Raw genomic sequence first — 13,247 nt, 5'->3', positions numbered from 1 at the left:
GTGTAAAGGCATTTTCTGTGTCCTCCTCTACAACTCTAATGCTGCTATGTTCACAGAAGCATAGGCTACAGTACAAGACTTCTGCTAATGCAGGCATGATCCCTACAGGGAATGGAGACTTTTGAATATTTTATATCCTTGTTCACTGCCTTCATGTATGTGAAAGTATTTTCTCTTGTATTATTCATTGTAAAACATTTGGTTATATGGGACGAAGAGAAGGAATTGTCATGCTTCCCTGCACTAGTGTGATGATTCTTAGAGGGGGAGACTGTTCCTAACTTGTTCTCCCTGAGGTGTAGACAGGGTAAATATGTAGAGGAACATCAACAGTACTGTATCACGGAAATGTTTTGTAGAGATCCATTAATTAAACTATACTAATGTTTAATGTCAGCGTCTACTCAAGCATCTTTTCTGAGTGGAGATTAGATTTTGTCTAGTATGTAAATGCTCAATAAATATGACTAAAATGAATTGTAGTTTCAGTTCATGTGGTGAAGGAATCATATTTTTGTGAGTGGATTAGGTGGTGTAAAATCATTATATTGTCTGCATGCCCATAGAGATGTAATTCTGCTGTTGTAGAGGAAATATCATCTTTAATATGTGATCAGAAGCTCAGATCTCTTCCGCCTTACTGTATGTGGTGGTCGTGTGAGCGTAATCAGTGGAGCATCCCATGACTTCCTTTCCTTGCACAAATAGTATATGTATTTTCTGAGTGCATGAGATGAGGGAAGGAGAGGGGAGGGGGTTGTGAAGAAAGGCATCTCTGTTTGTAGACCTTCATATCACTGGATAACTAAACAGCGCCTGACAATATTTACATTCTGACTGTCCACTGATCAAATCCTGCCAATATGTCCTACATGTGATGTGACGTGATTTACATTAACCCCCTGACATCTTGAAGAAGAAGCTTGAAGAAGGTTGACTGCTCAACTGAGGACTACACAACCTTTGGTAAAACATTTATTTATCAACATTGCTCTGTGATGGTTGTTGAATATGATTGAGGAAACAGTAAATCATACCTATAACTTTATTGTAGGTAACATAATGGCATGGTTGGTCTTACTACAGCTTATTATGATGTGTAGCAAAGCTTTGAATGAATCATACTTCTGTTTTTTGTTGCAATGAAAATACACCTAATTCCACATTTTCTTGTTCCCGACTCAGTGACCACAAAGCAGCATTTGCACCTCATGTATCATCATGCAGAGACAGATGACTGTATTCTGGAACTATTCAAGGACATATGAACAGGACTATCCACTATTTTAAAGGTAAGTCCCAAAATGAAAATGTATTAGCTTTGATAGCTTTGTTATACACAATCAGACTTTGTGCAACTGTTTCTAACTTGAAATGCAAGCCAGAAAGCACACTGATGCTTTACCAAATGGGTGTTCACTGGGACATTATTGGGACCCCATTTTCCTTCCACATTTGTCTTCACAGTCAGTTGTAACATGCCGTTATGACTTAATACCAGGAGTGAAAGTACATTGAACACACATATAAACACAACATGTAAGGTGTTGGTCCCATGTTTCATGAGCTGAAATAAAAGATCCCAGAAATGTTCCATTCGCACAAAAAGCTTATTTCTCTTTTTGTGCACAAATTTGTTTACATCCCTGTTAGTGAGCATTTCTCCTTTGCCAAGACAATCCATCCACCTGACAGGTGTGGCATATCAGGAAGCTGATTAAACAGCATATATCATTACACAGGTGCACCTTGTGTGGGGACAATAAAAGGCCACTCTAAAATGTGCAGTTTTGTCACACAACACAATGCCACAGATGTCTCAAGTTTTGAGGGAGTGTGCAATTGTCATGCTGACTGCAGGAATGTCCACCAGAGCTGTTGCCAGATAATTTAATGTTCATTTCTCTACCATAAGCCGCATCCAATGTCGTTTTAGAGAATTTGGCAGTACATCCAACTTGCCTCACAACCGCAGACCACATGTATGGCGTCATGTGGGGGAGCGGTTTGATGATGTCAACATTGTGAACAGAGTGCCCTATAGTGGTGGTGGGGTTATGGTATGGGCAGGCATAAGCTACTGACAACTAACACGATTGCATTTTATTGATGGCAATTTCAATGTAGGAAATACCGTGACCAGATCCTGAGGCCCATTGTGAGGCCCATTTTTTTAAGGTGTCTGTGACCAACATTGGCAAATCTATATTCCCAGTCATGTGAAATCCATAGATTAGACCCTAATGAATTTATTTCAGTTTACTGATTTCCTCATACGAACTGTGACTCAGTAAAATCAATGAAATTGTTCCATGTCCATTTATATTTTTGTTCAGTATAGATTCATTTTCTTACAGGTATGGGACACCCAAGTGGCGCACGAATTTTTTTTATACTACAAAAACTACATGGTAGCCTACTCTGCTGACAGATGAATAAAAACGATGTTGTCTGATCCATATAATCGGCCTTCGAAAAGGGGAGACAAATACAATTACATCCATCTAAACTGGAGGACGAAATTATTGTCCAAAAACAAACAAAAGTGGCACTGACCCAATGATAGACAATGAATATGCACACTCACCGGGGATATGGCCGATGTTCTCCACTGGTGCCAATAAGATAGGCTACTGTTCGCTCAATTAAGTTACAAATGTTGATAGGCTAACTTAACGACAGATTGGAGTCTTTTCATTGTCATTTCTTTACAGCAATAGCCATTTGCTTTCCAAACAGTTTTTCCACGATTGTATTTTTAAATATTGCGATATGCCTGGCTGGGTCTCTCTGCTTTTCACTGAAAGGTGCAATTTAACAATCATCTATTTGGTATTTGCAGCGCGCGCTGCCCAAATTGCGGGCCCTTCCGACTGTAGGCTATGCCATTTAAAACGATCCACAGCTTTTTTTTTTTGAGAAGCTATTAATCGCCAAATCATGCTTTCTGGTGTAGTTGCCTATTTTGAATTATTTTTATTTATTTATGTATATACAGGAGTAAGCAAATTAGGCTATATGATTTTGGCAATTCATTTTACTTTAGCCTTATGGACACGGCGCCTATGCCTTTTAATGTGGTGTAAACAACCAGTCATGATGTTTTCATCTGATTGTCAAACGATCACTGAACAAAGGCGCTCCTGTATGCTACCCGCGCACATTTTTTCACTCACAACATCATTTCAGCATCCAAATCCCAACAGTGCACTATGCACCCGCAATTTGTTGAATGGAAAGGGACATCAGTTACAAAACACCTATGTGTAGTTTAATGAAATTCTGCGATTGTCATTAGGCCTACACTTGTAGCCTTAATTGATGCAACCACTGTTGTCAACGCGCGCCTCGGTCTCCGCCTCATCTCCTCCTTGTCCGCCAACGTTTCGGCCACTGCGCCTTAACAAAATGTAAGTTTTCTCCTCAGCGCCTTAAGAAAATGTAAGTTTTCTCCTCAAACCACAACGCAATTTGGAGCGTATACTACCCGTTTTCCAGTAAATTGGCAAATGTTTCATGTGGCTGACATGCAGTAATGTTAAATAATGGTGTAATCGCCTATAGTTTTTTGGGCATGTTGTATTAATTGTGATAGGCTCACGTTTTACCAGTATGGCGTACCCCCACTATATACTGGAATACCGCCTTACTTTCACCCCTGCTTAATACTCTCTTCTGTGGATAGCAGAACCTATTGTTCAACTACTGTACTGTATGTGCAATGTCACAGCATACTCTCTTACAATATCATGCAATAATTGTGTAATTTCAAATCATATTTTCATTATTAATCAATTTTCCCTCGACCACTCAGTCTTTTAAAAAAGTGTTATTCATTAATGGAGTCCCTATTCTGTCATGCTTAGAACAGTCAAGTGTAACAGCGCCAGTCCATTAAACTATGGAATGCATTCCAGTTAGTGTGTCTGGAATGGCAGAGCCCTGCAAATGACTAAAAGCCTTAGCTATGTCTGGTTGGATGATAGTGTGGTTAAATGTCCCATCATGCCCTGCTCACTGGGAACACACTGGTTGAATCAACGTTGTTTCCACGTCATTTCAATGAAATTACGTTGAACCAACGTGGAATAGAAGTTGAATTGTCGTCTGCGCCCAGTGGCTAGTACCGTTTTCCCTCAATTTAGATTATGTAAGGCTTTTAGGGGCCAACTGTAGAAGGAGCAATGTTTGCATCATCCCATTACAACAATTACCACAACATCTATTAACCAATTGCTAGACTAACAAATTTATATCCTAAATTGATACTTTGCCCCAAACATGTTCTTACTAACAACTGCTCACTAAATGTGTGTGGCAAGGTAGTGTCTTATGGAGCTGCTACTTTTAGCAACTGTCCCTCAGTTACTCACTCACTTAAAGGGATCATCTCCACACTGTCCTCTCTTGAAAGGGTTTAGATCCTATGGGAATTTCAGTTATTGTTACCTCTTTTAAAGTACTCACTTCATTTATTTATCTTAAAAGGCCTATACTAAATGGAAGCATGTTCCCTCTTTGTACCACTCAGTTTGTTATCATACTGACTACTATTTCACACACTCCTGAATGGACTGTTTTGTTTGATACAATATTGTGCGCTAAACTAATCTAAAGGTTTTAACCAGCACACACTGGATAAATCAGAAAAAAAGTAATTGAATAAGAGTTTTATTGTATTTCACAGGTGTTCTCATAATTGCTAAGCATGGTCTCTGAGGACAACCATCACAACGTTAAAGCTTGTAAGTCTGTAGCTCTTTTAGCTCAAGTGAAATAAAGATGTCTAAGTGGTGTAATGACAAAGGGTGGTGATGATCATTTCATTTTCTATTTCAGTGCAGCAAACCTCAAAGAAGTGCATGAAGAAACAAAGAAAAAGCGAGACCAGCGCCATCCACCTCTCCTCTCCAGTGGCGGAGGGCCAAAGGAAGATTGATGGAAGCAGATTGACGGTTTATGATGACGGCCAGAAGGTGAAGGTGGTGTATGAGGTATATCCTGGTGATGTCCGCATCATGGAGAATGATGCCCACTCCCAGAAACTGTGCCAGGTCACCAGCAGAGATGGTAGAGGAAAGGTGCCCTCTCCATCGGACGTAGTCACCAACGGCAGGGGACAGAACGACCTACAGGACCAGAATGCTTCAAAGGTCAGTAACTTAATGTTGATTTGTGATGCCTCCAGCAGCCAGCCCTGCTCTGGGCCTGAGGACAACTCAACAGATGCACACGAGACTCTAACAGAGACTTCAACTATGACCTTTGTGGATGCACACACCATTGATGAGTCGGGGGAGACACACAGCCTTCTTGGTGTAATGGAGGTACACATTAATAAGGAGTTTGTCCTCATTGATGATGATGATGACGGTGACATGTCCCTAAGAGAGAAGACTGTCACTAACATGTCCATCATGGATGGTAATGCTGCAGACCTGGTCTGTGGCAGACTGCTGTCCATCTCTACTGACACGTCCTCTGAGTGTAAAGAGGAGAGTGTGGCCCCGGAACCCACTGCACAAGCAGACCTGCACACTAAAAAGCAGCCCTGTTGCTTCTGTTCCATTCTATGATCATTCTATCGGTTCCTTTTTATGACCATTTCATCCATTCACACTGTATCAGAGGCAGAGCACATACTGTAGTAATGTTTAGTTTTTGTAATTTTGAATCAATCAATCCCTATTGTCTTCAAAAGCTGCCCACTATTCTGCACAAAATGAGTGTGGTGATGTTCAAATTATGGTTATTTGTCATTTCATGTCTCACTTCCAGTATGTGCCACTGCACAGTCTGCATCGATTTTGCATTCTTATTTATAGTGTTGGGTTATACGAAATAATCAGCATTTCTCTTAGCTACTTAGGACCACTTTGAATGCTTCTTGAATCAAACACTGTGATCTGAATAATAGGTTCTCTACAGAAAGGCCTTGAGTGATCAGGTGTTGATTTCCATTTATGTTCTGCTTGCTCTTCTTCACTTTAGATAAACTTTTAATACTTGTACTTTATGTACTAATCTTTGTCCTTTGTTTACCATACATTCAATAAACGTAACATTTTTAGCATTCCTAAATATTGTAATCAAATGTCTTGAGAAAAGTCATCTGAAATAGAGGCCCATGCCTGCTCTATGCATTCTACGCCTATCTAGTTAAAATGTTGTGTTACTATACATTGCATCCTCCTCTGTACAGTATATGGGAGAGACCCTAGTGGAGTGTTTGTTTGGTGGTTTTTGGGCTCATTGGGGAAGTGATAGAGGGAGACCCCTCTAAGTCCTGGTGGGCTGGGCGATGATAGCAGCATGGTGGACTTATCTCCCCCTCCCACACTACTGTAAACTATAACTCGCTACCCAAGAACCAACTGGAAACACAGCTAAATGGTGGATGGGTGTTCTCACTGTGTTGACCCTATTGGTGCAATGATGAGCCAGTTTTATTCCATTTCACACCTAGTTTTTTTAGCATCATGGGACAGGGTTTTCCTTAAATATGTGACAGAGCACCTAGTGTGGATTGAAGTTATCACAAACACTGTGCATAAAGTGGATTCAGGAAAAGCTAGGATGGATAAACAAGTAGGCCTGCCTACTCTTTGAAGATTAATTTACTTTTAGTAATTGTATATCACCAATTGTTCATGTCACTCCCACATCTATGTTTATCATTTAGACATTGGACTGTTTATTTACCTAGTTTTAAACTTCTTTAATGCATAATGTTATGTTCAAGATGAAGTCCAGGCAGGTTTGCTATGCCATATATAGCTCTTATTAGCGTACACAGCATGACTGTGGAATTTGCAAATGTGTTTTAGATGTCTCCCAAAGTGTGGAGTACAGAATCATACATGTGAAGTTTAACTGAATAGGTCAAACATGCTGATGTTGACAGACATGTCCCCAAACCACCATTGCCAACATCACCATTGAGCAAAGACAGAGCAGCGGTTGGATTTCATTGTGACCTCAGCTAACTCTGATACCCTTCTCTCAATCCTGGTTATCAAATCCGCTCAGCACCCCGGGGTCTGCAAAACGGAAATAAATAAAGATGCGGATAAAAGGATGTGTCTCTGCAATATCCCTAAGAGAGGGAGAGGAACATATATTGATGGATGTATTGGAGAACAGCAGTTTTGACCTTGGCCTTTCTTATTCATTCCATTCCAGGTGAGTGGATCAAGACAAATCCATGACATTGGTAATATACAACTGAATATCGACATAATCTTAAATCATAATGGTGATGGTTTTTTTACACTACATAGAGCATCTTTTTAAATAAATACCATTTATGGGTGACTGTTACGACAAACAAAGACTTCTCTTTATAGTGTATATTTTATTTATCGTAGAAATGCAAGTGACTGGTCAAACGTTGGATGTGTGTGTGGCCGGGTGTCAGTGTGATGTGGTAGGACGAAGTCAGGCGCAGGACACAGAGCTAATCGAAAACGTACTTTTCTCGTAGGTAAGGTAAATAACATAACCTCCACGCAGGGAGGAAACAAACCCGCTCACCAGACGACAACCAAACATGAACAAACACGCACAAAATACAGTGGGAGCCAGAGGGTTAAATAGGGAAGTAATCAATACATAATGGGAACCAGGCGTGAACAATAAAGACAAGACAAGTAGAACACAGAAACATAGATCGGTAGCAGCTAGTACTCCGGCGACGACGAATGCCGAAGCCTGCCCGAGCAAGGAGGAGGAGCAGCCTCGGCTGAATCCGTGACAGTGTGCCACCTGTCACCCTAATGCCACCTCTGAGGAGAAGGTGGATGGTACCGCCAATGTCTGTACCTGCATGTGTGGTTTTGTGGGTAATGGAAAACTTACTGTCAAGGTGTGTACCTCCAGTTATAAACTCAAGATGAAGATTTGTGAAATGAGTTATCTTTTAGTTAATAGGTATCAGTTGTATTAACAATATGCTAGCATTGATTGATTATTCGATTCTTTTCCACTATTCTTATCTCTTACAGACAAAGATGAGTGTCAGATAGGAGCCAATAAGATATGTGGGCAGCACACTGCAGGCCATAACACCTATGGAAGCTACTAGTGCACCTGCCTGGCAGGAGACAGTCCTTCCAACAACATGGCCATCTTCATCCCCAACGATGGCACCCACTGTCAGGGTAAGTTGCAGTGATTAGCGATGCTGAATACTTCAAATTATTGCCACTTTGGAAGATATTACATGTGATTGGTTAGACTTCATAGACACAAACTTGATTGTCAGGGGCGACGTGTATGCGGTGAGTGAAGTCAAGCGCAGGACACAGAGATACTAGCAGACGTACTTTACTAATAGTAAAGAACATGCAAAACAATACCTCCTAACAGGGAGGAAAATAAATACACGTATACGACAAAAACAGCAATGCCGATACAGCCTAGACACAAAACAATAAACACACAATACCAAACGAGAGACATGGGTAAATATAGGGACTACAATCAAACATAATAGACAACAGGTGTAACCACTCAAGACAGAACAAGACAAACACCGAAACATCGATCGGCAGTAGCTAGTACTCCGGGGACGATGAACGCCGAAGCCTGCCCGAGCAAGGAGGAGGAGCAGCCTCGGCAGAATCCGTGACATTGATGCCAATTTATCTCGAGTGAATGAATTCCAGATACCACTCCCCAGATCTGCTATACACACATTGTGTGATTAATAACTGGGTGTACTACATCCTATCCCCATGAAATTAATACTAATGCCACTTTCTTGTTGGTTCTACATTTTATCATTTAGCAGACAGCTTAGAGTAGTGAGTGCATACATTTGTATACTTTTCCCCCATACTGGTCCCCCATGGGAATCAAACCCACAACCTTGGCATTGCAAGTGCCATGCTCTACCAACTGAGCCACGCAGGATCTAGACATTAATGAGTGTAGGGTCCAAGGGACCTGTGGTGATTGGGATCATTGTACGAACATGCAGGAGGATACCAGGTTCACAATGGAGCAGAGCCCTTCCACCCACACCAGGACAAGGCCTTGTGCAAAGGTAAAGAACACAAACCTCTTGTGCTTAGTGTTGTAAGACTTCTTACTACAGTTATAGTAACTATTTTAAGATAATGGAACATTATCAGAGAGCTGTATATATTTTTTAATGTATGTGTCAGAATCTCTTTGCCCGCCCTATACTATACTGTAGCCACTGGATGTTATTCAACTCTGTAGTGTTGTCCTTTTCTCAATGTGTCGCCATTGATTGTGAGCAGCCACCCTCGGCTGAGAATGCAGTCCAGCTGTCAGCCACGGGAAGTTTAGTTGCTCTGAGGGATTCCTCTGGAAAAGCGGGGAGAACTCCTCGGTTTGTGTGGCAAAAGATGTGTGGAAGTCTTGTTTGTGAAGGTAAAGCAAATTAAGCATTGTTTAATTTAGTTTTTTGGTGTACTTTTGCATTCTTTCATGTATTTGACATGTAGATGGATGAATGTTTTGTTTGTAGAGAACAAATGTTATCATGTACTGTATCTAGAAATGGTCACTTTCATTGCTGTGCCTCCCAAGATTGACTGTGGCTCGCCCCTGCCATCGCTCACCCAGTAATGTTTTGGGATGGGCTCTGAGGTGGTTTATCAGTGTAACTCTGGATATTACAATGTGGGAGAGGGAAATGTCTCAGTATGCACTGCCATTGGAAAGTGGGACCAGACATATTTTCTATGTAAAGGTATTACATTAGAAATGTCTGTGTGTTCTTGATACATTTATAACAATTACATACTGTATGAAACCAAATCTCATAAAACCACTATCCCCATTTTAAAACCTCTTAGATATTCTGGTACCGGTTCTGACCAACATTTTCGCTTATAAATAGATCTCTGGACACCGCAGAGCGATAGCCCTGTTGCCCATGGACACAGTAGTATATTTTCTGAGCCTGTGTGACGTAGGATGTGAAATCTGAAACCACTTAAAGCTAGGATGTCCCTCCTACCATTTCATTCACTATTCTGACTGTCCATCAACTCCTGGTTGAACCCTACATCACAGCCCCTGACAAAGCACATGCCTGAAATCCATACAGTACATCATAGCGCAGCAGGAGAGAGTGGTGTCATCACTGTAGCACATTCAGAGATCGATTTATAATTAATCGATTTTAAACAAAAAACACTTTCTGTTTGTCATAGACAGACAAGATTAATATGAGATGAAAGGTCGAGTTCCTAACAAGTTCAGGAAGCCAAAAGCTAGAGCTCTGTGAGACGTTCACAGCGATGAGTTGGACCGCAGAGTGAAGGAAAAGCAGCCAACAAGTGCTCAGCATATGTGGGAACTCCTTCAAGAGTGTTGGAAAAGCATTCCAGGTGAAGCTGGTTGAGAGAATGCCAAGAGTGTGCAAAGCTGTCATCAAGGCAAAGGGTGGCTACTTTGAAGAATCTCAAATATAAAATATATTTTTATTTGTTTAACACTTTTTTGGTTACTACTTGATTCCATATGTGTTATTTCATAGATGGATGTCTTCACTATTATTCTACAATGTAGAAAATAGTACAAATAAAGAAAAACCCTGGAATGAGTAGGTGTGTCCAAACTTTTGACTGGTACTGTATGTAAGGATGGATTTTACCAGGAGGGTGGAAATAGTCTCTCAACTTGTACACCATCAGGGTAGTGGGGAATTGTTTCAATAATATGCAAAGGTAGGTAACAATATAACTGTGAACTCATTATATTGTGTTAAAGTGCTCACATTCAAATGTATGTGTTGTTTGTCATGTTTGCGCCTACCAATGGAGAGACGTTGCTTTCAGCACTTACTACTCTGTACCAGAAAGGGGGTAATGTTGTATTGGGTAATGGGTTGTATTGAGAGTTTGTGTCTGTGTTGTAAATTAATGTTTAATCATGATCCTGAGTATGTTGCAACAAAATAATCAAAACTAGTATTTATATATACTGTATATTGTAATCTAATATTTTATGGTAATCGTCACAGGATCTCCTTTGTATAATTCAATTGATCTGACTTCTACCATGTTTTTTTACAGCTAAATGTGGGCCAGCCCATGCTCTGGCCAACTCAGAGGAGATATGGCAGAATATAAGTGTTGTGTTCTATCGCTGTCTGGAGGGATTCCACAGCTGGAGAGGAAGGAACACCTCTGTGTGTGACATCACCGGGACGTGGCAGGCTGCTACACTGCAATGCCGAGGTATGCCATTCATGAATCTGGAAACCATAGTTCACTTGAAAAACCTTTCAATATGTGGAAGGAATTTGCGTAAATCAGTGAACTTTTTTATTTACTTTTTAACTTTTCTTAACACATTGATTCTCATCTCTTGTGAATACCAGAAATCAAGCCTGCCATCAGCGACTTGGTTGTTTTAATGAAACATTTTTGCGTTGGAAAGCAGACAAGTATGAAGAAGACACAGAAAATTACAGAGTAAGTTTATCTTAACAAGGACCATAAAATATGACAAAATTATTGATTAGAAAAAGTGCTCTTTGAACTGCATACACCTATGCGTACACCTTGACATAGTTATTTGATCTGTCTACCTGTCTATTACAGGTAGCATTTGTGGGATTCAGGGACTATCAAAGGTCATTCCATGACAAGAGGAAAGCTCGTCAGCTCCACTTCAGACCACCCTGATATCTGCCTGCACCTGCTGCCTGTTACCACCTATACCATCAGCATCACTGCACTGTGCAGGTTCACGTCCACGGTCACAGCTAAAACCAGCCTACAAGGTACACTACAAACAACCTCAACTAACAGTGACAGTTTGATGATGAACTATTTGAAAATATTATGAGAAACATGAAGCAGAATATTGCTTTTAATTTTGACTTTGACTTGGATATGATATTTAAATGTGTCAATAATTTCTTATCTTATAGAGCCTCGAGCCAAATAAATTTTTACAGAGAAGCTGAGGCTTGCCCACTTAGGCTACACAGATTAACTAACACTCTGGACCCAATTAGGTAATTAATAATTTTACCTCTATCCCTCTACCTCACTAAATGCTGATTTAGTATCTTGAAATGGACCCAGTGAGGTCTGCCACTCTTGACTGGCTATTATGACACAAACACTTTTCTCATTTGTTCCTGGGTTTACAGTTTCTACCAGGTGCCACTGGAGGGGACCCGTGTGTTTGACTGCAGCTCTCCTAAGAACCCAGACGCCTCCAGTCAGAGGAAGTCCCATGGACAGTCCATCACTTCCCAGGTCCAGCTGAGGGATGTTGGGAAAGAGATTACCCTAACTGTGACCGATGGATGCTGCTATTGTGTCTTCTACAATGCTCCATTACAGAATGGCAGAGACTATTACATCATATTACGAGCTGTTAGTCAATGGGGAGGGGTAAGACCAACTGCTATGCATTGGAAATAGATTATATGTGGAGTTTATTCATGAAAAATAAATGACAGTTTTGACGATCTTTAACAAAGTTATATTGATTGTTGATCTTATAGAACTCCTGTGCTAATAGTTAGTAATTCTGTGCCATTTAAACTATTTTCTAGGATTTCAAGCACACTTGTGATATCTGGGCAAAAGTGAGAGGTAAGGATCCCTTTTCTCATCTTTAGCCATTTGGCTTTGTTTTGGTTTAATCAGATTGTTGTCTGATGTTTTCTCTCGTTTGCCAGGTACATCCAACATAATGCAGGTTTCATCACTTTTTGCTGGAGGATCAATTGGAGTCTTTGCTTTGGTCATTTGTCTGGGAGACTGTTACACCTGGTAAGATATATCCTACAGTGTGTATGCCTATATATGACATTTTCAATATGTGCATTTTTTTTCTCCAGTATATTGATCAAATCTGACTTAATACATCGCCTACTAAACCTTTTGTATCCCTTTTTCAGGTTTTGTAAGAAGACATGACAGTCATCTTGATAACTGACTTTTTCATTTGGGTCAAACTTGGTAATATCAGCATAATGTTCAATGACATCTACCTGTAATATTGTAACTGTGTAAAAAAACGTTTAGTATTATTATTTGTGATAAAATACAAGTGAACATGATTTTAGAATGAAATAAATGCAATACAAGTACTATGTTATAATATATGATATGACTGAAGTTGAACATAGGCCTATTAGGTTTCTATTATACACAAAATTACAATATTTCATGAAGGAAAAATAAATATTCTGTGAGCAAACACTTTTTCTCATGAATGTCAACTCTGTGTTCAATCACACTTTCGAA

At 40.2% G+C, this 13,247-nt stretch overlaps 1 protein-coding gene and 1 long non-coding RNA gene across 3 annotated transcripts; both read left to right on the top strand.

Moving 5' to 3' along the window:
- The first annotated feature begins 725 nt into the window (after nt 1–725).
- On the top strand, nt 726–6,016 carry si:ch211-12e13.12 (paralemmin-2). 2 transcript variants are annotated; one of them, XM_041863561.1, is made up of 4 exons: nt 726–966; nt 1,186–1,292; nt 4,688–4,745; nt 4,840–6,016. In XM_041863561.1, exons 3-4 carry the CDS (start codon nt 4,709–4,711, stop codon nt 5,574–5,576), a joined length of 774 nt encoding a protein of 257 aa, XP_041719495.1. In that variant the 5' UTR covers nt 726–966; nt 1,186–1,292; nt 4,688–4,708; the 3' UTR covers nt 5,577–6,016. The 2 variants fall into 2 exon arrangements, with proteins under 2 accessions (XP_041719495.1, XP_041719496.1); XM_041863562.1 differs by lacking the exons at nt 726–966; nt 1,186–1,292 and adding an exon at nt 3,136–3,410.
- Nucleotides 6,017–11,057: 5,041 nt separating this feature from the next.
- LOC121551674 lies at nt 11,058–13,200 on the top strand. The gene is made up of 8 exons (XR_005997101.1): nt 11,058–11,216; nt 11,360–11,453; nt 11,583–11,764; nt 11,915–12,001; nt 12,140–12,386; nt 12,551–12,590; nt 12,677–12,770; nt 12,899–13,200. It is a non-coding gene; the product is annotated as an uncharacterized LOC121551674 (long non-coding RNA).
- The last annotated feature ends 47 nt before the right edge of the window (nt 13,201–13,247 follow it).

Source organism: Coregonus clupeaformis, chromosome 18, assembly GCF_020615455.1.
Source record: "Coregonus clupeaformis isolate EN_2021a chromosome 18, ASM2061545v1, whole genome shotgun sequence".
Classification (NCBI taxonomy): Eukaryota; Metazoa; Chordata; class Actinopteri; order Salmoniformes; family Salmonidae; genus Coregonus; species Coregonus clupeaformis.
Note: the sequence above shows the minus strand (reverse complement) of the source record. Positions and strands in the feature narration are given on the sequence as shown.